Source organism: Loxodonta africana, chromosome 24 (assembly GCF_030014295.1).
Source record: "Loxodonta africana isolate mLoxAfr1 chromosome 24, mLoxAfr1.hap2, whole genome shotgun sequence".
Lineage (NCBI taxonomy): Eukaryota > Metazoa > Chordata > Mammalia > Proboscidea > Elephantidae > Loxodonta > Loxodonta africana.
The window spans coordinates 45,219,263-45,243,399 of record NC_087365.1 but is presented as its reverse complement, the minus strand read 5'-3'; the positions used below and the strand labels follow the sequence as shown (position 1 = coordinate 45,243,399).

Here is a 24,137-nt window from a genome sequence, read left to right as displayed (position 1 = left end):
ACTCATTAACAACCTGCGTTATGCAGATGACATAGCCTTCCTTGCTGAAAGTGAAGGGGGCTTGAAGGACTTACTAATGATAATCAAAGACCACAGCCTTCAGTATAGGTTACACCTCAACATAAAGAAAACAAAAATCCTCACAACTGGACCAATAAGCAACGTCATGATAAACACAGAAAAGATTGAAGTTGTCAAGGATTTCATTTTACTTGGATCCACAATCAACTGCCATGGAAGCAGCAGTCAAGAAATCAAAAGACACATTGCATTGGGGAAATCTGCTGCAAAGGACCTCTTCAAAGTGTTGAAAAGTAAAGATGTTACCTTGAAGACTATGGTGCGTCTGACCCAAGCCATGGTATTTTCAATCCTGTCGTATGCACGTGAAAGTTGGACAGTGAATAAGGAAGATGGAAGAAGAATTGATGCCTTTCAATTGTGGTGTTGGCAAATAATATTGAATATACCACGGACTGCCAAAAGAGCGAACGGCTCTGTCTTGGAAGAACAACCAGAACGCTCCTTAGAAACAAGGAGGGCGAGACTGGATCTTTGGACATGTTGTCAGGAAGGATCAGTCCCTGAGAAGGATGTCATGCTTGGTAAAGTATAGGGTCAGCAGACAAAAGGAAGACCCTCAATGAGATGGATTGACACAGTGGCTGCAACAATGGCCTCAAGCATAATGACGATTGTAAGGATGGCGCAGGATCAGGCAGTGTTTCATTCTGTTGTGCATAGGGTCGCTATGAGTTGGAACCAACCTGAAGGCACCTAACAACAACAATTAAGAATATATAAGGGGGGAGGGAAGCTGGATTAATGGAAACAGGACAACCAGAATGGAAATAATGAGAATCTTGACACTGTGAAAAATGTAGCCAATGTCACTCAACAGTATGTATAGAATAATTTGCTAAACCTAAAACACAATAAAATATTATTAAAGAAAGAAATCGAACGATGTATAGGGCAAACCTGCTGCAAAAGATCTCTTTAAAGTTTTAAAAAGCAAAGGTGTCATTTTGATGACTAAGGTGCACCTGACCGAAGCCATGGTATTTTCAATTGCCTCATATGCATGTAAAAGCTGGACAATTGAAAATGGAAGATTGAAGAATTGAGGCATTTGAATTGTATCAGCGACAAATATTGAATATACTGTGAACTGACAGAAGAACAAATAAATCCATTTTGGAGGAAGTACAGCCAGAATGCTCCTTAGAGGTAAAGATGACGAGACTTCAACTTGCTTATTTTGGACAACAAGAAAGACCAATGACTAGAAAAGGAAATCGTACTCGGTAAAGTAGAGGGTCAGAGAAAATGCGGTAAACCCTTTGTGAGATGAAATGACCTAGGAGTTGCAACGGATGGGCTCAAACATTCCAACAGTTGTAAGGATGGATGGTGCAGGAGCACGCAATGTTTTGTTCTATCATACATAAGTTTGGCATGAGGGAGAGACTAACAACAACAATTAAGTACCAAATACTTCTAGTTGCTCAGAAGGCTACCGAGACAAATTAGATAGTTCCTACTCTCAAAGTCTCATGAGCAGATTATTACACAGGTGGCCAATAAAGTCAAAATCAACTGAATGTTAAATAGAGGCACAAACAATATATTTATCACTGAAAACTAGGTGAGGCACTCTGACCGTAGAAATCGGTATGATTAACTAAGGCTCTCAATTAATTTTGTGTAAGATTTGTGCCCTTTTTTGTATGTAAATTGGGCCCTGACCAATGAGTAGGATTTTTATAGATGAAGAATAGGCAAAGCCCCCAAAAAACAGAACGAGACTAAAGGGACACACCAACTCAGGGGCAAGGACTAGAAGGCAGGAGGGGACAGGAAAGCTGGTAATAGGGAACCCAAGGTCGAGAAGCGAGAGTGTTGGCATGTCGTGGGGTTGGTAACCAACGTCACAAAACAATATGTGTACTAATTGTTTATTGAGAAGCTAGTTTGTTCTGTAAACCTTCATCTAAAGTACAATAAAAAAAGAATAGGCAAAGCCATCTTTGTTGTTAGTGCCATCAAGTTGATTTTCAACTCATTTCAACCCCATGTGACAGAGAACTGCCCCATAGGGTTTTCTAGACTATAATCTTTACAGGAACAGATAGCCAGGTCTTTCTCTCGTAGAGCTGCTGGGTGCGTTTGAACTGCCAACCTTTCAGTTAGCAGCCAAGTGCTTAACCGTTGTGCTGCCAGGGCGCCTTAAAGACATCTCAGACAATATAGTTTGAGTTAGGAACAAGACTCCGGAGTCAGGAGACCTTAGTTTCAATCCCAGTTCTACCACAGATTAGCTGTACGACCTTGGACAAGGCACTTCACTTCTTCTAAACCTCCATCTGCACAGTCAGGAATGTGGAAATAACAAAGCAACAGGTCCCTCTTGTTCTACGAATGATCAGTACCACTTAAAGGGAATCCATTTAAAAGGCTTTGGCAGATTCTGCTTGTTGCCAGCCCCACAGAACTTTGTCCCCTCCCTTCCTCCTTTCTAACAGAACTTCCATTTTATTCTGGTTGCCACCCCTCCACAGAGCTCTGTGCTTCAGGGTTAGTCTAAGCCAATTAAGGTAATCCCATTAGGAAGGGGCACGTATACTGGCTCAATTCTGGCCAAGAAAGGCAGTAGGAAGTCTTCAGGACACCAAGGAAAGCTTTTTCTTCTGGATGTGCCATGTGGGGAGCCACGCTGAAGGCACAGCTGAGAACTGTGGATGGCAGGGTGGGAGGATGGAAATAGCCTGGGCCTCGGAGACAGTCACCTGCAGAGGCCTACCTTTGGGTTTCTACATGGGAACTAATAAGCCAATTTGAGTAAGGTTTTCAGTTCCTTGTAGCCAAGGACATCCCTGGAAGCAACATTTCACAGTAAATAGTGGGAGAAAAAAGATTTGAGTGGAATTTCACCTTAAAAAATAAGACAAAAATTATGGAGTTAATATTATATTTAATAAAACGTAGATTATAATGACAACTATATGCTTATTCTTAGAATAATCAAAGAACAACTTGAGGTTGTACTGGCCTAAGCATAGATGAATAGGCAAAGAAAAAAAACAAAACAAAAACAAAAAGAACAACCTTAAGTGCCAACTTTTTTTCCCTGGTGTAATTTTTGCAAACACTATGGTACTTCATTTCCTGTCTCACTTTTGCAATATGCAGAGGTCAGTTTTACCCAAATATTCCAGGGCTGTATTAGCTTTCCCAAGGATCTATCTTCATTCTTTGCTATGCAAATCCTTTCCTTTTCAGGTTCCAATCCTATTATCATCCTTGTTGATTTCCCTTCTCATCTGTTAACCAGGATGAGGCTAAGGGAGGAGCTCTGGTGGTACAGTGGTTAAGCGCTCAGTTGCTAACCGAAAGGTTGGCAGTTTGAACCCCCCAGCCACTCCACGGGAGAAAGATGTGGCAGTCTGTGGCACTCTGCTTCCAGAAAGATTTACAGCCTTGGAAACCCTACGGGGCAGTTCTACTCTATCCTAACACCTAAGTGTTTTCTTACGGTTTCTTGAAATCTTACCCTACTCCCTACTCTGACCTGCCCCCTCCTTTCTGCCCCTTCCCATTTTTCTTGGCTGTGACTGTACCAGATTCAGACTTCCCTGGCTCACACCCATGTGCTTTTTGGGGGTGAGGGTGCTTTTTGCCACAGGTTCTCATGATTTTCCTCTTCCATGCCTCGATTGCCTGGGGGCCTGCTCCCACCTACTCCTGGCCTCTATCTATCCTCTCTTCTGCCTGTGCTCACACATTTGGAACTCCGTGCAAAGCAGCCTTCCGAGTGTTATGTAAATGAGCTCAGTGCCGTAACCTAAAGCTGCTGCTGTCGAAGGCTGTGGAGTCAATTCCAACCCCCAGCAAGCCCATGTGACAGGGTAGAACTGCCCCATAGGGCTTCCTAGGCTGTAATCTATCCAGGAGCAGACGGCCAGGTCTTTTCTCCCAAAGAGCGCTGGTAGGTTTGAACCACTGACCTTTTGGTTGACAGCCGGAGCTTAACCGTTGTGCCACCAGGGCTCCTTGGACCTAAAGCAGAGAGGTAGAAATTATTAGTCCCTTTTTAACATTTGACTTCCCCTGGCTGTGTTTCCCCACCTGCAAAATAATAACGATAATAGCAGCTTACAATTATGGACTATTTCCTATGAACCAGGCACTCCTATAAGCACTCTACATGTATTAACTCACTTAATGGGCAAACAAAATAACAAGTCAGATAATGAAGGTGCGCGTGCTTTGTAAATGATCTCTGCAAAGTATCAGGGATGACAACATCACTTTTCTAATCAAGAACCTGAACTGGTATCAAATTTCAACCGATACCTTCTTCCTCCACCACCACCACCACCACTCTCCCCTGGCCACCCAACCAGGTTGTTTCCCTGTCATTCCATCACCCAGCACCCTAGACTTCTCCTTTGCAGCCCTTACCACAATTTTAAGTAAATAATTACTTCTGTGGTGATAAGTTAGTATCTGTTCCCTGACCAGAAGGTAAGCTCCAGGAGGGCTGGAACCCACTTTATCTTTTTCAATACTGTCTCTCCAGACTCTAGCATGGAATCAGTGTTCAGTAAATAAATGCTGAAATCAATGAATTAAACCAGGGAACTTTGAGTAAGGATGCTTTGCACATACAAGTGGAAGAAGCCATACGGAATAATCTCCAAGATACACAGATACATGAGAAGAGCAAGGTGCAGAACCGCGTGTATTGATAGTACGCTCCCACTTGTGCTAAAATACATATGCACAAAGACAATACGGTTGTTCAGGCACCAGTGTCTCAGGAAGGTTAACAGTGGTTGTCTCTAGGTAATAATGCTGAAGGGACACTGACTTTTAGATTTTTTGGTACTGTTTGATTTTTTTTTTTAATTTAGTTACTATATTAACTATAACCAAAACAAATTAATTTTTAAAATTGTTCAACCTTCAAAGACAAAAATAAATGAAACTAATGTCAACCCTCCAGCCTATTTATCTGGGCCCATCCAATTCTTCCCCACTATTCTTCAGCATAAATCTTCCTTCTAGCTAAGTAGGTTTCCCCACAAGGGTCCTTAAAGTGGGAGAGGGAGACAGAAAAGGGGAGTCAGAGAACGGGTTGTGAGGTCAGAGTGATATGATGTGAGGAGGGCTCCACCTGCCATTGCTGGCTTTGAAGACGGAGGAAGGGGACCATAAGCCAAGGAGGGCTAGGCGTCTGTAGAAGCTGGAAAAGGCAATGGAACCAATTCTCCTTGACACCTTGATTTTAGCCTAGTGAGACTTATGTCTGACTCCCAACCTACAGAATCTAAAAATAAGTTTGTGATGTTTTAAGCCATTAGTTCATGTAATTTGTTACAGCAGCAAAAAGAAAACTAACATACCTCCCAGTGCCCCCTCTCCATCTTTAGGGGTGCACCTCAGGTCTCCCTTTCTCTTACTTCTCCAGCCTAGTGATTACTCTCTCTTCCCAGTTCCTGCAGCACCTATTCCCCTGAAGCACACTTTTAGCACTTGATGATTCAGTCATTCAATATACAATGACTTGCTATGGGCCCAACCCAGGGCTAGACCCTGCGGACACAATGGTGAACCAAAGTTTCTCCCTGGAAAAGCACAGCCAATGGGGAAAACTCTGTAAACTGGATTACAAAGCAATATGCAAAGAGGTGTAACACTTGCTGCTGGAGCACAGCAGGAACATCAAACCTAATCTTGGGGAAGTTAAGAAAGACTTCCTGGAGGAAGTGCTGAGACCTAAAGAAAAATGAACAACTAGCTAAGACCGAGTTTCCCATAAGGGGTCCAAAATGACCTCAGATTGCTTAAGAACAGATATTTTCAGGATTATTTATAAATACATAACATTCATTTCACATGAATGCTCTGCATTTTACCTGGAATCCGTCAGTCTGATTCCAGAATGCACTTTTTTTTGGCCCTGGTGGCACAGTGGTTAAGCACTGAGGCTAGTAACCAAAACGTCAGCAGTTCGAATCCACCAGTTGCTCCTTGGAAACCCTATGGGGCAGTTCAACCCTGTCCTATAGGGTCGCTATGAGTTGAAATTGACTCAATAGCAAACGGGTTTATGCTGTTACTTCATATATATTATTTCCTAGGTTAGGTCTAAAATAGGTTACTTTGAATATTAAACCTGAGTGAATTTAAAGAAAAAAACGTTAAGTAAATTGTAGTACAGGACATGGCAAGAGCTGAGATGATGGCACACAGAATGACTGACATATGAGCTGCGTTTAAACCACCAACCTTTAGGTTAGTAGTCCAGAGCAAACCTTTTGCACCACCCAGGGACTTTGAGGCTCCTACTCTAGCCCTCTGTGTGTATTCATTGCCCAGAGAAACCATTACTTCCAGAGTGAAGCTTTTCCATACCTCCCAGGCATGTTACTTCTTCCTCTGCACAAGTCTCTTTTAAAGCATTATCACTTACAGGTTGGCTTATCTGAGTTCGAGTCTATTCCACTTTAAGCTCCTTCAGGGTCGGCTGGATTTTTTAATCATCTTTACGTCATCTGTACCCAACACAACAGTAGACTTCTGAGTAACAGAAAGAACACACATTGCCTGGCTCCCAAGCTGGGGAGCTCTGGCCAACTTCTCAAACCAGAGGTCTTAGACTGGTGGCCCTGAGATATACTATTTTTGACTCTCAGAGATGGCCCACATAGTGTAGCCCACAATTTGAACTAATTTCCATTTTTTTTAAAAAGTGGCCAAATCCACATAAAAGTCTGTTTCTCACTCCTCTCGCCCAAAATTCTGGCAACAATGAATCTTCATTTTTCACATGGCAGTAATCAGCTGGAGTTGATTAGATGGGATTTGCTCTCTAATTTGCCCCAGTTCACAGTTCTCTCTGTTGTCCCCATGGCGTTATTTCATCATTCTTATTCTTACAGTACAATAAAAAGTTATGTTACATTTTCTTACCCTGGGCTGTTTCACCTGAGCCCAAAAGGCATTTGAGTTTTCAACTCCTGTCTTAAATTCTTTAAGCCTGTTTTCTTATCTGTTAAATGAGAAGAATAACGTCTAATCCTTGATACAGCCCTGAGGGGTAAAGCACGCCCAGAGTACAGAACGCTGCCTGGGACATGCAAAGTGTTTGAAAAATGGTTGTTAATATTAGGAGCTCAAGAACCATTTACAGAATGAATGAATGCAACAATCACCAACTGACCTGTTACTGCTTTGTAAAGAATAAAACGCTAAGGCGTTTTTATCCATCTTTGAAGGCAGTATTTTGTGTCTGGAATACTGTAGGTGCTTCAAAAATAGGACAAACTGCAGTTATGAATTCCAGAAAAGCTTGTTCAATAAAGGAATGAGTGAGTGACGGTGAAGTGGGTGGTCAAAAAGCAACGCCTAAAGAGGGTTTGCTCTATATCCACAAGGCACGCAGCAGGTGCTCAGTAGGTGCCTGCTGAATGAATGGCTGCGGAAGTCTGAGACAAGGGCCCAAGAGCATTCCCGCCTCCTCCTCCTCCTCCAGGCCGCCCTCCGGAGGGCCGGCCACCCTCCTCCCCATCCTCCTGCCCCGCCCCCGCCCCGCCCTTACAGGATGTCTTCGCGGATAGAGGTGCCATGGTGGAGGTTGTGGAAGCGGACGGAGACGCAGTCTCTGAGAATGAAGGAGCACCTGTTCTCCTTTTTGTAGGCGCTGAAGCATTCCTTGAAGTCCTCGTAGGTCTTGAAGCAGCTGCCCAGCTCCATGGCTGTCCCCTCAGCCCACAGCAGGGGCTGGTCCTAGCGTGGGCCCAGTATCACACCGGGGGTCAGAGGTCACTGTGAGGGTCTACAGGCTGGTCTAGGTCCAGGGCCCTTAGAGGTCGGTTCCACTTGAGTGCCTGTTATGGAGCTCAGGAGGATCCCAAGTCTGAGGGGTTTCTGGGGCGAGGGGCGTCTTTACTGCCTGACAGAGGGAAATTGACACTCAGTCCTTATTATTCAGCCCCGAGGCTCCGCCCCCTCAGTATCACACCCAATCACACACGGGACCCCAGAGTGGCACTTATTTTCTCCAATCATTAGAGAAATCCCGCCTCATCCACCAGAAGACGGATAGGAACATCAACAATCATAGTCGGATCCCGCCTTCTCACGGTCCCGCAGGGCACTTCCGGTTACGAGGGCAATTTGCCGGGGGCTTCCGGCTCTGGGTATGTCTCCAGTTCCCTCGCCCAGGGCAGTGGCCGAGGCCAGCCGCCAGCTAGTAAGATGTCGTCCCCGCAGGCTCCGGAGGACGGGCAGGAAGGCCACGATCCCCCCAGGGACCTCCGCAGCGTCCTGGTCACCAGCGTGCTCAACCTTGAGCCGTTGGACGAAGATCTCTTCAGGTAGCCTGCAGCATCCGGCTCGCGCCCCCACTGGGACGGAGGCCCCTGGTCTCGACAGCCGCCACCCATTGTCCCTCAGCTCCTGAACGAGGATGGGCTGTGCGGAGGCTGCAGGCTCTGCCGCGATCGAGAGAGGGCTTGGCCCTCACTGCGCTGTCCAGACTGCACTGGCTTCCTCCCTCCCATTCCATGCCCGGACTGCGCAGCGCTCTTGCGAACTGGGCAAATAAAGTGGTAACCTGTGATACGGCAGTCGGCCCTTGGGGTCCCTGGGGGAGTCAGCCCAGAGAGGGCAGTGATTTACCTAAGGGCACACAGCAAATCTAGTTTAAAACTTAAGTCCCCTGATTCGCAGCTTCTTGCATCTTTACTATCCTTTTAATTTTACATACTCCTTCCCCACTACTTGGTGGGATTTGGTAGCTCATTGCTGCTCATGCTGAGGTCTGAGCCTCTTTCCTTCCCAGTTCACTTAAGCTCTTGACCGCTTTGGCCTCCAGAGCTCCTACTGGCTTTATTGGAATCCATCTTTGGCTTTAACTTCCCTTCCGTCCACTTAACGACTTGTAAATCACTTCCTGGAGGGTTATTTGCAATACAGTGCTATGGAGAATACTAAATTGGGGCTGGGGCTCACATGCCAACTGGTCTTTTTTCACTTCGGGGGACCCAATTTCCTCATCTTTACACTTCCAGCTCTGAATCGGGTTCTAGAAAGAACTGGGCTGTTGTGGTTGAGGAATATAGGGGATAGACTCAGCCCTGGAGGTTCATCTTGGTCCACCCAAGATGCTTGTGTCTTACTCTGATATGGGGAGTAGAAGAAACACTGGACTTGGGGTCAAAAGACTCTAGAACTGTCCAGGATGTGCAATGTTTAAGCTTTGTGACCTTGCTCAAGTCATTTGAACTCTCTGATCGCCATTCTCTGAGTGTGAAATAAGTGAGTTAGATTGTTATCCTTAACTGAATCCACAGAAGGGCTCTGGGTGGTCATGAAGGCCATGAAGTTGTATGCAGAGTAATGTGTGAGGATATTTGCCTGGGAGAGGGCCCATGGCTTTCACCAGTTTTTCAAAGGGATCCCAAACCCCAATAAATTTAAGAGATCCTGCAGTAAAGGCTCTTTGAGAGCTGTAGGATTCAGCCCCTACCCAAGTCTCTCCCAATTTCCTCTTCCCACAGAGGAAGGCATTACTGGGTACCCACCACCCAGCGGCTGTTTGGGGGTCAGATCGTGGGTCAGGCCCTGGTAGCTGCAGCCAAGTCTGTGACTGAAGACGTCCACGTACACTCCCTGCACTGCTACTTTGTTCGGGCAGGTAAACCACCCCCTCCTTGCCCCCACCCAGTCCTGGGGACCCGGCAGCCACTTCTCCCTGGTCTTGGAGGGCTGACTGAGGAGAGAGGGAGAGAAGGGGGGCTTAGGAGCCATTTCCTCCTGGCTTTGGGGGGCTGACTGAGGGGAAAGGGGAAGCGAAGAACGGAGACAGAGAGTTCCAGTCGCAGGGGAGCCAAGAGAGAAACAAGGCCTGGGGCCAACAAAGAGCTTTGGACTTTACACTTACTGAGACCGTTAACTTGTTCTCTGGCTCTTGATGATGCAAGACTTGTTTCTTAGTTGTTCCCTGTTGGTGTGAGTATGGTGCTAGATCCTCACATCTGCTGTAACCTCTGTTAGGGGTTTGGGTCTGCCTGGCTTGGAGAAAAGAGCACCAGGCTGGGAATCAAAAGATCTTAGTTCTAGTTTCAGCCTTGCCAATAACTTGCCTTGTGACACTGAGTAGATGACCTCCCTCCCTGAGGCTTGGTTTGTGCCCTCTTTAGAGTGAAGTTAGTGGGGAGGAGAGGAAGGGTTGGTCCAGGGGCTTTTAGTTGGATGATCTCTATAGTTGCTTATAGCTCGGGGATCCGGTCCAGGAGCAAGGGGCAGTCTTTTAAAACCCACTCTGTGTTGAGAAACAAAAATCTCACTTGGTTTGCCTCCATACCCCTGACTTCTAAGGCAGGTGCCCACAATTTTAGACTTGTTGTCTTCTTCAGAGTCAAACCAGCTGGGAAGATTTTGTTTAACTTTATATTCTGTGATTTGTACTCAGAAAACAATAGGGGGGGGTTTTCTTTCATTTTAAAAATAAAAAATAGTTATAATAATAAATCTATTTTTTCACACCATATTACCATGCCCTTCACTCCCCCTTCCTTTATTGCCTGAGCCCCTTGACTGTGATTGTCATCACTACTTACCAGCCCAGTTCTTACCTTTGTGCTAGTTGGGAGCACCTCTGGACTTTATTTCTTCAGTTTGGCTGTAAGCTTCCAAGATGCTGGTCTTTTGGTAGTGTAATCCTCCTAGCTCAGTGAGAGACCTGGTGGTTTTGTCTTGCCTTGTGGAAGTAGGGGCATTACTTGATCCCTCAGAATCTGTTTCTTTATCCTGTGATGAAAGAATTATAACTCTTTGTAGTGAAAGCCTCTAGTGCAGTGCCTGGCACATTGCAGGTTTCCCATAAGTGATAATAATCATTTTTTATGATGAATTTATGAGAATAATTAATATTTGCATGGCACAGAGGATGGCCAGGTACATTATCTTACTTAGTCCTCATAACATGAGGGTGGGCATTCCTGCCACCATTCAGTGTATAAGGAAATGGCAACCTAAAGAGATTTGTAACCAGCTCCTACAGCTGCTCAGGGAGGCAGAGCCACGATCTGAACCCAGGTTTGTGTGCCTCCAGCTCCACAGTCTTCTGCTACTTTCTCTTTTCACTTGTGAAGATCATTACAAATCCGTGTAGGGCTACCAGGGTACCTGTCTTAGGCTGGCTTCTCTAGAGAAGCAAAACCAGTGAAGTGTATATATCTATATATGTATATAGATAGAGATTTATCTCAAGAAAATGGCTCACACAGTTGTGGAGGCCGGCAGTTCTCAAATCCATGGGTCGGGTGTTGGGCTGGAAGGCTTCTTCTGACTCACATGGTTGCAGGGGCTGCGGAACCCAAGATCGGCAGGTCACATGGTAGGCTGCTGGCTCAAGTACCAAGAAGCAGAGGTCAGATGATGACGAGCTCGATGTAGGACCCAGAGCAAGGGAGAGCTTTGCCAGTCATCCATGTATATTGAATGCAGGCTGTGCCCTCCAAGGAAACTCCCATCACGTCAGATAGTTGAGCAAGGGTGTGACTTGGGTCATACCTGCTTATAAGGATGTGACTCGTGATACACCCTACACTAATCCTGCCCTATTAGCACGTAGAGGTTAGGACTTTCAACACATAAAATGGAGGATAATTACATCAGGCCACAAAAAGGGAAGATAATTACAATCATGGCCTAGCCAAGTTGACATATAACATTAACCATCACAGTGCTCGTTCCAGGTTCTGGGGGAAGGATCTTCTTCCTTGCTACCATTTCAGAATAAATCACCAATTATTTGTTCCTTATCTCTTCCTGGAAAGGCTGCAAGACAGCTGAAGATAATTGATAGCTATCAAAGGACTATCAAAATAAAGGTCAAAGGACAGCAGAGTAGGAGCCTGGGGAAAATGACTTTACCAAAAAACTGGGCTAAGGCATATTGCTGTAGTTTCTCACAAAATTTAGTTCTCAGCTCCCTGGCAGCAAGGCAAAAAGGGAAGCTCTCAGTAGTTTGTGACGTGACCCTTTACCACATACCTCAAATATAACCAATGAAGATGTTTTAAATGATATATATATTTATAAAAGATGCTGAGGGTGGGTAATCTTTGTCATTTATATTATCAACTCTAAAAGCCCAAGGCAGAATGTCTTTTTTTTTTTTTTTTAGGGAGGTAAAAGAATGTAGTACAGGAATGTAGCATGCTACAGGTTTAAACCCACTGCCGTTGAGTCAACAGGTTTAGAGCTGGGAAAATCTGGAGCAGGAGTCGGCAAGCTTTTTTCCTGTAATGGACCAGATAGTAAATATTTTAGGCTTTGCGGGTCTCTTTGTGACAACTCAACTCTGCTGTGTAGCTCGCGAAAACAGCCATAGACAATATGCAAACAAATGATTGTAACTGTGCTCCAAAGAAACTTTATTTACCAGAAAAGGTAGCAGACTGGATTTGGCCCACGGGCTATAGTTTGCTGACCCCTGATTTTAAAGAAATGATTCTGTAGTCATGACATGATCCCAGTCACAGACAGAACAAGATAAGAACTGAGAGAATTTATTTTATTTAACCAACACTTAGAGAGTACTAACTATGAAAAACTATGAGCCAGATATTATTCTAAACACTGTACAACTATGAGTTCATTTAATTCTCATAAAAATCCTGTGAGGTCTGAGCACTATGAGGGTCCTCATTTTACTGGAGTGAACTGCTCGGAGAGGTTAAGCGACTTTTCCAAGGTCACACATCTGGTGAGTGGCAGAGCCAGGGTTTGAATGCAGGAAATCTGGCCGAGTCCAAGTATTCTGTGCTGTTGACAGGAGGCACTCCACCTAGTGCTCTCTTTGTATCCCCAGTACCTGGTCTCAGTCCCTAGCTACTGAACAGAGAAAGGAATAGAGGACCAGTGGCAGAGGTGCCCACCTGGCCTTTGTGCTGTCTACAAAGCCTGTAGGGCTCACTGTGCCCCTTGTGCCCACTGCAGGAGACCCAAAGTTGCCAGTGCTATACCAGGTGGAACGGACGCGAACAGGGGCGAGCTTCTCGGTGCGCTCCGTGAGGGCCGTGCAACACGGCAAGCCCATCTTCATCTGCCAGGCCTCCTTCCAACAGATCCAGCCCAGTCCCCTGCAGCACCAGTTCTCCATGCCAGCTGTGCCCCCGCCAGAGGAGCTGCTCGACTATGAGACCCTCATTGACCAGTACTTAAGGTGAGAATCCTGGAGGCTCCTGGGCAGTGCTTTCAAACAGCGGTTCTCAGTCATTAGTGGGTCATGAGATCCTTTCATGGGTCTTGACCAGCATTTTAGAAATATAGAATAGAAAAGAAGATATTGGAGTATATCGTACGTAGGAAGGGTAAGAATTCTTTGGTGACACTTGAGTTTCAGTTGTGTGTGTACTGGGTCATGATGTAAAATGCAGGGTTTATATTCAGCCAGTGCAGGCACTGTTACAGCTTTACTGGCTGTTAAAATATTGAAATACTTCTGTAACCACTTGGTAAATAGTCACCTCCTCAGGCCACTGAATGATCTCCTCTCCTTTCTCCTGGTCACCCATGATTCAGCAGCTTAGGAGTTAATGCCTGGCAGGGGTGGGTGTCCTCTAGAACCCTGCTGCGAAGCTATGGCCCAAATTTGCTCTGACTGGTCGCTGCCTTTGTCTTCCAAACCAAAACTCATTGCCTCGATTCTGAATCATAGTGACCCGATAGGACAGAGTAGAACTGCTCCATAGGGCTTCTAAGGCTGTAATCTTTGTGCAAGCAGATTGCCACATCTTTCTCCCACTGAGCTGCTGGTGGGTTTGAATTGCCAGGCTTTTGGTTCTCAGCCAAGTGCTTAATTGTTGTGCCACCGGGGCTCCTTGCTTTAGATAATATCAACCAAAAACTCAACCCATTGGCCCTCTTGTCGATTCCGACTGATAGCGACCCTCTCGGACAGGGTAGGACTGCTCCATAGGGTTTCCAAGGCTGTGATCTTTATGGAAGCAGAATGCCACATCTTTCTCCCACAGAGTGGGTGGTAGGTTCAAACCACCAACCTTTTGGTTACCAGCCAAGCACTTTAATGGCTTTGCCACCAGCTCTTTGCCTTTGCCTTACTGGGTGTATCACCTGGTAGAATGTATTTCTCACTTGGATCACAGCCTATAAAGTTTGAAAAATGCTGGTGCAAGAGAAAGAGCACCAGGTCCAGACTCAGGACAGATGGTGTTTTCTGGCCGGCTGAGTTAGGGCATACCTGCTGTGGACTTGCCCAGTTCCCCAGCCTCTCTGATCCTAGTTTCTGCATCTAAGACATGGGAGTAGTCACTTCTGCCCTGCCTGCTTCACAGCTGAATCACAAGGACAGCTCCTCTGCCTTGTGCTGGATGCTGGGGAGGCAGCAGGGTAGATGGATGTGGGTTTAGGAGCCCAAAAGGCCTGTGTTCAAATTTAGACTGGTTCTTACTGGCTTTGTGAGCTTGGGCAAGTTGCTTTCCCTCTCTTAGCCTGTGCCCTCAGTTGTAAAATGGTGCTGATAATAATTACTACCTCCCAAGGCCGCTGTGAGGATTAAATGAGGTAAGGGAAATAAGGCACTTAGAGGGTACTCAGTAAATGGTAGTTATACCACTCTTGACAGGAATAAGTAGGGGGCCTCGTATGTAGTCAGTGCCCAACAAATGTTTGCTGAAATGAAATGAAGACTTTTGTTCTTCAGGGGCTCCGCTTATGGAGCTGTGCTGTCCAGTAAGGTAGCCACTAGCCACATGTGGCTGTATTAAATTAATTAAAAGAAGTAAAAATTCAGTTTGTTGGTTATACTAGCCACATTTCGAGAGCTTAAAAGCCACATGTGCTCGTGGCTACCATAGTGGACAGTGCAGGTATAGAGCATTCCATCACAGAAAGTTCTGTGGGACAGCACTCGTGAGGATAGGGATGAAAATGGCGGCACCCCGAGAAGCACTATGGGTGGTTGTTACTGTGGTGAAAGGGCTTCCTTGGAAACGGGCCCCTCCCTCTGGGGGAGAAGGTTGTTCCCAGCTGCTTTAATGTTAGGTAACTCAGGCCAAGTTGCTGTTTCCTGACTGTGTAGAATGCTGACATGGTTAAGAGCATGAACTATGGAGCCAGATTGCCTGGGTCCAAATGCCCTCTCCACTTTCTGAGCAAGCTACGTGGCCTCTCTGTACTTATTTCATTTATCAAAAGGGGGTGATGACAGTGCCAGTTTCACAGGGTTGTTGGGAGGCGTGAGTTAATGTGAGATGTTTAGAACAGAATAGTGCCTCTCAAGTGTGCGTCTTACTGCTATAATGTGTTGTCTTCACCACGTTGTTATCAGCCAGGTTACTATGATTATCCACATTTTGCAGATGAGAAAATAGGCTCAGAGAGATCACTAACTGAGACAAAGCCATATGGCTCATATGTAGCAAAGAAGGAATTAAAAAACTACTATTGTGCCTGCCACAAGCAGAGGGGAGCTTTGGGGACAAGTCAGGAGTCCTGTGGAGGAAGGAGGGGGTCAGAAGAGGCAGCTCAGATGAGAAGTTCCGCTCTTCTTGCATCTCCCCACTCTCCCTTTTACTTTCAGGGACCCTAACCTCCACAAGAGGTACCGAGTGGGGCTGAACCGGATTGCTGCCCAGGAGGTGCCCATTGAGATCAGGGTCATAAACCCACCCACCCTGAGCCAGCTGCAGCGCCTGGAGCCCAAACAGATGTTCTGGGTGCGAGCCCGGGGCTATATTGGTAAGAGGACCCCATGGACTGGAGGAAAACTCTCTCCAGGGGTCTAGACCTGCAACTCATCACCCTGTGACCTTGGGCCTGGTACTTGCCCTCTCGGGTACTGTTTCCTTATTTGTGTGATGGGGAAGTTGGCCCAGTTTCTCACCAGCGCTGTCTTAGCCCTTTGCATGGGGAGAATGGGGAGGTGACTACAATCCCAATGTAGGCCCTTTCTGAAGAAGGCAGGGCACCTGAGGTTTTTCTCCTGGTCTGCTGCTAACTCTAAGGGTGCCTTTGTGCCGACTAGAAAAAGGCACCCCATCCGGGGCCCGGGTGGGAGACTGGTGAGTGAAGACTGCATCTCCATCCTCACTCATCTCCCCCCTTATCTCCTGCCACACACACACCTTGGGCCAGGTACCCTTGTCAGTAAAGTCTGCATATCTGTGCATGGAGCCCCTTCCATCCCACCCCACTGCAGGTGCTGAGCCATAAAGCCCAGGAGCCCAGGGCTGATGGGGCTGGCACCTGTTGCAGGGGAGGGTGACATCAAGATGCACTGCTGTGTGGCTGCCTACATCTCGGACTATGCCTTCCTGGGCACGGCACTGCTGCCCCACGAGTGGCAGCATAAGGTGCACTTCATGGTCTCCTTGGACCACTCCATGTGGTTCCACACCCCCTTCCGAGCGGACCACTGGATGCTGTATGAGTGCGAGAGCCCCTGGGCTGGTGAGTGTGGGGCCACGTGGGGCGAGGGCACTGCCCCTGGGGTGGCAGGGAGCCTTGTTTCTCAGGTGATGCTGCCTCCCTTCCTGTGGGGCACTGCACAGGTCACTTCCTCCCCTGCCCTGTCCCAGGCTTTGGCATCCTTCAAAATGACAGGGTTAGGCTCGAGGATGAGACACCTTCTCAGCTCTAAATTTTTCTAACATGCTGGGAAGGTCAAGGGACTGATTCACAGAGACCCAGTTCTAGTCCCAGAATCACCCCAGATTCTCTGTGTGATCTTGGGCAAGTCCCAACACCTCTCTGAGCCTCAGTTTCTCCATCTGAGCAAATGGGGGTTGCATTAGAGCAGTGGTGGTTCATCAGACCGCCACTTGGGGGAGCTTTTTCAAAACATACTCAGATTCTACCCACTTGGTTATGACTTAGCAGGTCTTGGCTAAGGTCCAGAAATCTGCATTTTTCAAAAGCGCCAAGTGATTCTGTGATTAACCTGGTTGGGGGTCAGGGATTCACCGGTTCCTAAGGACTCCACTACTTGGACCATCCTTGTATGGGAGAGAGAGAAACCCACACTCGTTCATTAATGTCTAGTCTCAGAACCCTGGCTTCCTTTTCAAGGAGGTCCACTTCAAACGAAGAAAAGCCTTACTTTGTGAAACAGGGACAGAACTTAAAGGACTCCTTATACTCAGAAAGGGCTGCTCTCAAGTATCAAGAGCATCAAAATACGAATTAACAGGCTTGAAGTCAGGACACTTGGGTTCAGGTTTGGCCCTGGTCCTCAGGGCCCAGTTCCCAAGTCCCAGAGACTTCAGTGTCACTGTCTGGAAATGGAACAAGCGCCTGCTTTGCTTAGCTATTGTGAGGACTAAGTGAGCTAAGCTCTCTGTAAGGAAGGCCAATCGTTCCCTTCTTAAACGTTCAACTCAGACCTAAGGCCAGCAATGGAGAGTCCCCAGACCTCATGGCCCCAGGTCTTCTGCCCCCAGCCTCTTCCTCCCCTTGGTGATGGAAGTTTTCACAAATAACTGGCCTGAAGGACCTGGTTTGAGGTTATAAAGGCAACCGAAGGGTTTCCTAACACAAGTGGTCAGAGGTAAGCGGATCCCCTCGGCCAAGCCACTTAAAGTTTGTTCTCTGAGTCCTTCCCTCTGCAGTCTTTTTGAGAAAGCCAGCAGGTATGTGAAAGTGCTTGTAAACTGTCAGGTAAGTTCCCATGGGAGGGGTCACCTCCAGTGACTGACCATAATAGGCTTGTAAAGGGAGACATGGAGCAGCTGACACAGTCAGTGGCGCCCTTGCATGGGCTGGCCCTGCCCTTGGCTAAATTCTTTTCAAGAAGTACGCTTGGCTGTGCTTAGGGAGCGAAGGCCGTACCCACTTTACCCCTTGCCCACAGGTGGCTCCCGGGGACTGGTCCATGGGCGGCTGTGGCGTCGGGATGGGGTCCTGGCTGTGTCCTGTGCCCAGGAGGGTGTGATCCGAGTGAAGCCCCGGGACTCAAAGAGCAAGCTCTAGCCAGAGGTACCAGCTTGGCCTGGGGCTTCAAGGACTTCCCTTCCACCTCTACTGCTGAAGCAAGAGTTACAGTAGAAGGCTGGGCCTTCCAATGCACGCAACCAATAAAGAGACTGGTACCACTGGAGTGGCTGGCCTTTAATTTCCCTGGGCTGGAATAGCAACCCTTAACTCCAGGACTTCAGGGTCAGAGTCCCTGCCCTTAGAAAAGGGAACATTGATCCTGCTGTGCTGGAGAGGCTGTGGCAGACTTCTTCCCTCCACCATCCCAGGGCAACTCCAGCCAAAGCTCATCCTGAGCCCAGCGGGACAGAAGCAACAAAGTTCCTTGGTCTGCTGCAGATTCTCTTCGTGAAACTTCTAGGGGCTCCCAGCACCCCTGCAGCCTCCCAGCTGCAGCCCATGTCCTCATCGGGTCCCTCCATCCTGGGGCAGCCCCTCCCCACAGTGGCCTAGGCAAGGGTTAATCCAGCACCTCCTTGATGAGCAACTCTTTGAGACTGGGGGGTGGCTTGGGGGTAAGGCCTGCCTCCTGCAGGGCCTGGAGCCGGGCCTCTGACTGGCTTTTGTCCAGGCCCAGGTGCCAGGAGAGGCGGACATGGGCCTCTAGGAAGGGCGCCAGGAAAGGGTGGGGGCTCTTGTCCCCTAGCAGCTGCAGGGCCCTCTCACAGCAGGCCCGGGCCTCTGCAGGGTCCTCCAACTCCTGGTGGCACACAGCAAGCCCAGCCAGGGTTAGCAGGGGGCGGTCTGGGCCTGAGGGGGTGCCCAGCTGGGTCTGCAGCTGCCAGGCACTGGCCCAGAGCACCAGAGCCTCACGATAGAGGCCAGTGCAGGTGAGGCTCTGCGCCCGCCGCAGCTCAGGCAGCACGAAGAAGTCCTGCAGGTCCGGGGCATGGCGCAGCTCGGGCACCGCCAGTAGGTGGCCCAGAAACTGCTCAAAAGCCCTGCTGCGGCGGGCGATGGTCTCTGCTGTAAAGTTCCGGCGCAGGCGCTTCCGGGGGAAGGAGATGGCAGCCATGGGGCCCCGAAACTGCCGCTGCAGGCTTCTATGCAGCCGCTCAAAGTCCGAGTAGCGGCGGGAAATCTGGGCTGGCTGGCGGTCTGGAGGCCCTGGGCCCATCACGGTGAGGGTGTAGAGCTGCAGGGGGAATGAGTGTCAGCGCAGGTGCAAGGCTTCCACGGGTCCCCTTCCTCACCACCCTCCCACCTCTCCCCTTCAGCCCTAGGACTGGGCCCAGGAAGGTGGGAGCAGCTGGGCAGTGGCTAGGAAACCCCAGCCATCTTACCTGAGGCTCGTCTGAAATGACCCAGGCCCATGTCAGCACGGAGAGAGAAAGACAGAGATGAGCTTCAGGGACTGGGGCTACTTGGCCCTTTTTGCTCCTTCTAGGGAACACCCCTTCCCCATAGCCCTGCTGGCTGTTCCAACAGCTGCTCAGAAACCCAGGTTCCAGGCCTCCGAGCCAACCTTTAGGACCATCCTGGATTTTGTTCCTCTCCAGACACAGCCTCTACCCAGGCCAGGTTATTCCAAACCAGGCCCAGAGGACAAGTCTTCAGACAGCCGGAACGCTGTGCCAAGGACACTGAAGGTGTTCCAAACCCCAGGTCGGCTTCTACCTCACCATGTGACTGCAGGCAAAACAGTCCCCTTCTGGGACCAGAAGCGTTGGACCAGGTCGGTGTTGACTTAACGTGTACAAGTGAAGTAATTCGTTTTTATGTACCAGGGTAAATAATGATGAATCACAGATAGGAGGTGGTTCCCCTTTAGTCCTCTCTTAATCTCTGTGACTATAAATTGAGAAGCTCTCAGCTTGGCACTTTTTTTTTTTTTTTAAGCACTCCCCCAACATTTCTCATCTCCAGTTTTAGAAAAGAGCCCGAAAGCTAATCGCAGGTCAGGGCCCCCTTCCGGCAACAGCAGCATCTAGGCTGACGCAGCTTCATTTTCTCTGCCTTTATTTTGATGTCTACCTTCTATTTATGGCAAGTGAGGTTTTCCACACATACAGTGCTGTTGTAAAATGGTCTTTTAAAATAAACTTATTTAAGGAAAATGAAAAAAAGCAGGTTCATTTAAAGAAAATATGAAGCCAATAGTGGTACAAGTGATATTCAGACAGGACAAGAACTGGGAAGTCGGTACTGGAATGACAGAGGCTTTGGGAAACACTGAGCATGATGACCGCTGAGCTTCCCCCCAGTTCTGAGAACCTGAGTGTGGATTAATGACAGTAATGCTGAGCCAACAGGTTTAAAAAAGGGATTAGCAAGTGCTAGGTTTTAAAGGTATACTGACACCAAACCAAGAAATACCAGTTGTCATCGAGTCAGTTCCGACTCATGGCAACCCCACGTGTGTCAGAGTAGAACTGAGCTCCGTAGGGTCTTCTATGGCTGTGATCTTTTGGAAGTAGATTGCCAGGCCTTCCTTCTGAGGTGCTTCTGGGTACATTCAAACCACCAACCTTCTGGTTAGTAGGCCAGCGCTTGACCGTTTATGCCACCCAGGGACTCCATACTACCAGGAGACCACCTTTTTCTCTCCAGTGTTCTGCAGATTTGCCGGTGTTATAGCCACTCCTGGTCACTTAGGTTTGCCTACTCTGTTCTCTTGATGATTCTCAGTGTTGTTAGGTGCCGTGGAGTTCGTCCCGACTCACAACGACCCTGTGTACAACAGAAGGAAACACTGCCCAGTCCTGCGCCATCCTCACAATTGTTGCTATGTTTGAGCCCACTGTTGCAGCCACTGTGCCAATCCATCTCGTTGAGGGTCTTCCTCTTTTTCACCGGCCCTCTACTTCACCAAGTATGTTAATACAGAGGATGCGAAAGTCTCACAATAAAGAAACCTATCTTATTCTCATTCAGATCTGCATTCCCGAAACATACTGACTGCAAAACCCTTTCCTGAACAGTTATTAATATCCCAGGAACCATTATTTTGCAGAATACACTTCAGCAAACACTGGCCTATGATAACCCCTTATGTTCATGAAGCTTTTATTTTTATTTTTAATTTTTTTGCAAAAAAATTTTTTACATCCATTATCTCATCTGATCCTTGTAACCTCCCACCAAGACAGGAAATCATGATAGTAGCTCCATGGACTGAACACTCACCCTGTGCTATGTGCTGAACATTTACAGTATTATTTAATCATCACAAGAGCACTGCAAGGAAGGTGTTATTATCTGGTAGGCAGCTGAGGAAGCGGACTGGGGGCGGGGGCAAGGGGCTCAAAGCCTTTCTCTGAGGCACACAGCTGATAAGTGGCCCAGCTGGGATTCAAACCCAGGTAGGTCAGATTCCAAAGCCTGTGCTTTTCCCCCAGAAGTTAGATGGGGACCAGGGGTCCCCACTGGGCAGAGGAGGTGAACTGCTTCCCCAGACATGGGCCAGTGCATGTTCGGCCATCCTGCTCTATTATGTCATTTCCTTCCAAGTCACCCCCATTCCTCCCTGCCTCTGGGCTGCTCCTAGGTGACTGATTCTTAGTGTCTCCTTCCTGTGCATTACCCCTCATCCATCCTAGAACTCTAAGACCTTTGCCACCTAAGACCTGAGCATCACAGAATCAACCCCTGCTCAAATTGGAGGAGTGTCCCCATGGGTGTGGACCTGTGTACTAACAGCAGCAGAGAGGGGTGGAGAGGCCCAGATGTGGGACAGGGCTCCAGGCCCCCTTCCTGCTGAGTCAGAGGCAGAGGCGGGTGGTGAAGAGGGACATGAGAGGCAGAGCACCGCCACCACCGCCAGGACTGGCCAGGCCGGGCTGGGTTTCAGGCCTGGCAGGGAGCACAACCTGGTAGACCTCATTCTTCATGCCAGTCCCTCCTCTCCACAGCAAGGAAAATGGGGACTCCAAGGCCTCTCCTCCATGTTACTGTTCACCCCAAGCCCCTACTGGCCTCCTAAGTCTAGCCCTTAGGACAAGATTATACTGTACAGGGTGGGTGCTTGAGAATTGGTTATCCTGGGTTGGAAGGAGGCCACAGGAGGCCCTAGATGCCAGCCATTTTCAACCCAAAGTAAATAATGATATAAAAAAAACAGCCCATTGCCATTGAGTTGATTCTGACTCGTAGCGACCCTATAGGACAGAGTAGAACTGCCCCATAGGGTTTCCAAGGCTGTAATCTTTATGGAAGCAGACTGCCACATCTTTCTCCCGCGGAGCAGCTGGTGGGTTTGAACAGCGCCAACCTTTCAGTTAGTTGCAGAGTGTTTAACCACTGTACCACCAGGGGTCCTTACACATACATGTCAGAATGCCAGGCAGGCACGATGCTGAAAGCTTTCTGTGCACTGTCTCCTTTAATTCCTGCTACAATCCTCTGATGTAGATATCACTGTCATTATTCCCACTGCCCAGATAAGAACACTGAGGGTCAACAAGGTCACATGACTCTCCCAATACCAAACACCTGAGATCAATCTGGGATCCAGTAAGGGGGATTTGACTCAGCTTGTTCTGGCTCCAAAGCCCACTTCCTTAACCACTAGCCCATGCAACTCAGGTTGCAAGTCTAACCCAGATCATGTCCTTCCCCCTGTTATCTTGCTACAGTTTGCAAAACCCTTTCACACATATAAGTTCTCTGTCCCAAAACTAGATTAGGAGGCAAGTTCATTATCTCCACTTCAGTCAGACTCGGAAAAGCTAAGTCATTTGAGGATCTGCTCAAGTTTCAGCCCCTTCCTGGCCTGGTTTCCCCATCTGTAAAATGGGGCAGCCATTTCTAACTGTATTCACCCTTCTGCTTCCAAGAAGTTAGAGCCTTCCCTGCTCTCTCTTAGTCATACCATTCTTTTGGGCTCACTGCCCAGGACCTGGACCCTCACTCACCACGTACTTGGAGGGTGGATCCTTGACAACGTTGGCACTAGTCACCTCGAAAAGCAGCCGCTGGGGTACTAGGGTGTTACGGGACTTCTTCCAGAAATCCTGTAGCTGCCGGGCCAGGAGCTGACTGCCCCGAGGACCGTCCGGCGGGGGGCCTGGTTCTGCGGAAGCACACAGGTACTGGTCACATCACCAAGCCTAGGGCCAGGACGCATGTAACCACATGCCAGGAATTCATTTATCCTCTTAAGCTGTAAGACAAGCTTTATCCCCATTTTACAGAAAAGGAAATTGAGGGCCAGTGAGGAGCCGGGTGCCAAGCACAATGTCTGGAACATGGTAGGCGCTGAATAAATATTCTCATCCCGAAGCATCGTCAGCACATTATTGCCATGTGTATCCCATGCCATACATATGTTTAAAGCCCACACCAGCCCAGAGATGGGGGTGATTTCCCCTATTTGAAGCAGGGGAAAACTTGGCTCAGAGAGGTGTTGTGACTCTCTCAAGGTCACACAGCCAAGAGGTGGCTGGGGCACTTAAAGAAGTGTCGGAATTTCGGCTGGATCAACTCTGAGCGCCCCCAGATGCTCTCGGGAACGCGGCTGCGATGGAGGCCTACCTGAGCTCCAGGGTCTGGTCTCGTCCCCCGACACTCACCTGCGTCTTCTCCCGACGCCCCATCCCCGGGGGCCAGCGGGTCAGGGCCAGCCTCCTCGTCGTCCTCGTCCTCGTCGTCCTCGGCGCTGGTGAAGCTGAGGGTGCCGCTGAGGCGGGAGGACAGGCCCTCGGCGTCGTCATCCTCTAGCTCCGAGCTCTCCGGGAACTGCTCCGCCTCGGGCCCGGCCGCCGCCTCCCGGGGGCCGTCGCTGGCCAGGGCGTGCCGCAGCCGGTGCAGGAGCCGGGAGGCCATGGCACTCTGGGGGGAGCGCGGCGCTGGGTCCCCACCCGGGAGCAGGACCCAGCCCGCGGGGAGGAGGGGGCGGGCCCGCCCACAGGGGGAGGAGCCGCGGAGGCCCCGCCCTGCCCCGGGGGGCCCAGCGAGTCCTGGGACTCCCGCCCCACCGCCTCCCGGACCTACGCGTCCAGGGCTGCGGTCTTCCCAGAGGGTCCGGTTCCTCCCACGTCCCTGTGCCCCCTTCGCGCGCCTCTACCTCCAGCGCCCAGCGGTGCACTCCGGAGCGCGCCTCCCCCGGGGTCCCCGAGCAGCCCCCAGCGGCTCGCCGAAGCCTCCAGGAGCCGCTGGGCTCCGCCGGACTCCGCCGGGCCCAGGCC

At 49.0% G+C, this 24,137-nt stretch overlaps 3 protein-coding genes across 5 annotated transcripts in view; 1 reads left to right on the top strand and 2 right to left on the bottom strand.

The window, feature by feature from the left end:
• Positions 1 to 8,184, bottom strand: part of ZSWIM3 (zinc finger SWIM-type containing 3) — a 19,266-nt gene extending 11,082 nt beyond the window's left edge. Inside the window, exon 1 of the mRNA XM_003411582.4 lies at positions 7,607 to 8,184. Coding sequence (XP_003411630.2) covers positions 7,607 to 7,761 — 155 coding nt within the window. The 5' untranslated portion in view covers positions 7,762 to 8,184. The remainder of the gene's footprint in view (positions 1 to 7,606) is intronic.
• ACOT8 (acyl-CoA thioesterase 8) lies at positions 8,148 to 18,136 on the top strand. 2 transcript variants are annotated; one of them, XM_003411743.4, is made up of 6 exons: positions 8,163 to 8,384; positions 9,570 to 9,706; positions 13,018 to 13,243; positions 15,623 to 15,780; positions 16,297 to 16,491; positions 17,891 to 18,136. In XM_003411743.4, exons 1-6 carry the CDS (start codon positions 8,266 to 8,268, stop codon positions 18,007 to 18,009), a joined length of 954 nt encoding a protein of 317 aa, XP_003411791.1. In that variant the 5' UTR covers positions 8,163 to 8,265; the 3' UTR covers positions 18,010 to 18,136. The 2 variants fall into 2 exon arrangements, with proteins under 2 accessions (XP_064132219.1, XP_003411791.1); XM_064276149.1 differs by lacking the exon at positions 9,570 to 9,706 and having other exon boundaries at positions 8,148 to 8,384.
• Positions 18,119 to 24,137, bottom strand: SNX21 (sorting nexin family member 21). 2 transcript variants are annotated; one of them, XM_010591733.3, is made up of 3 exons: positions 23,523 to 23,809; positions 22,866 to 23,023; positions 18,119 to 19,147 (listed from the first exon to the last, which is right to left on the bottom strand). In XM_010591733.3, exons 1-3 carry the CDS (start codon positions 23,773 to 23,775, stop codon positions 18,473 to 18,475), a joined length of 1,086 nt encoding a protein of 361 aa, XP_010590035.1. In that variant the 5' UTR covers positions 23,776 to 23,809; the 3' UTR covers positions 18,119 to 18,472. The 2 variants fall into 2 exon arrangements, with proteins under 2 accessions (XP_010590035.1, XP_010590036.1); XM_010591734.3 differs by lacking the exon at positions 18,119 to 19,147 and adding an exon at positions 19,302 to 20,682 and having other exon boundaries at positions 23,523 to 24,137.

Coding starts and splice junctions, on each gene's coding strand:
- ACOT8 (XM_003411743.4), top strand. CDS start 8,266: ATGTCGTCCCCGCAGGCTCCGGAGGACGGGCAGGAAGGCCACGATCCC. Junction 9,707..13,017: donor CTGCTACTTTGTTCGGGCAG/GTAAACCACCCC, acceptor TGCCCACTGCAG/GAGACCCAAAGTTGCCAGTG. Junction 13,244..15,622: donor CTCATTGACCAGTACTTAAG/GTGAGAATCCTG, acceptor TTTTACTTTCAG/GGACCCTAACCTCCACAAGA.
- SNX21 (XM_010591733.3), bottom strand. CDS start 23,775: ATGGCCTCCCGGCTCCTGCACCGGCTGCGGCACGCCCTGGCCAGCGAC. Junction 23,024..23,522: donor GGCGTCGGGAGAAGACGCAG/GTGAGTGTCGGG, acceptor GTGCTTCCGCAG/AACCAGGCCCCCCGCCGGAC. Junction 19,148..22,865: donor ATCCACCCTCCAAGTACGTG/GTGAGTGAGGGT, acceptor TTCCCCCTGCAG/CTCTACACCCTCACCGTGAT.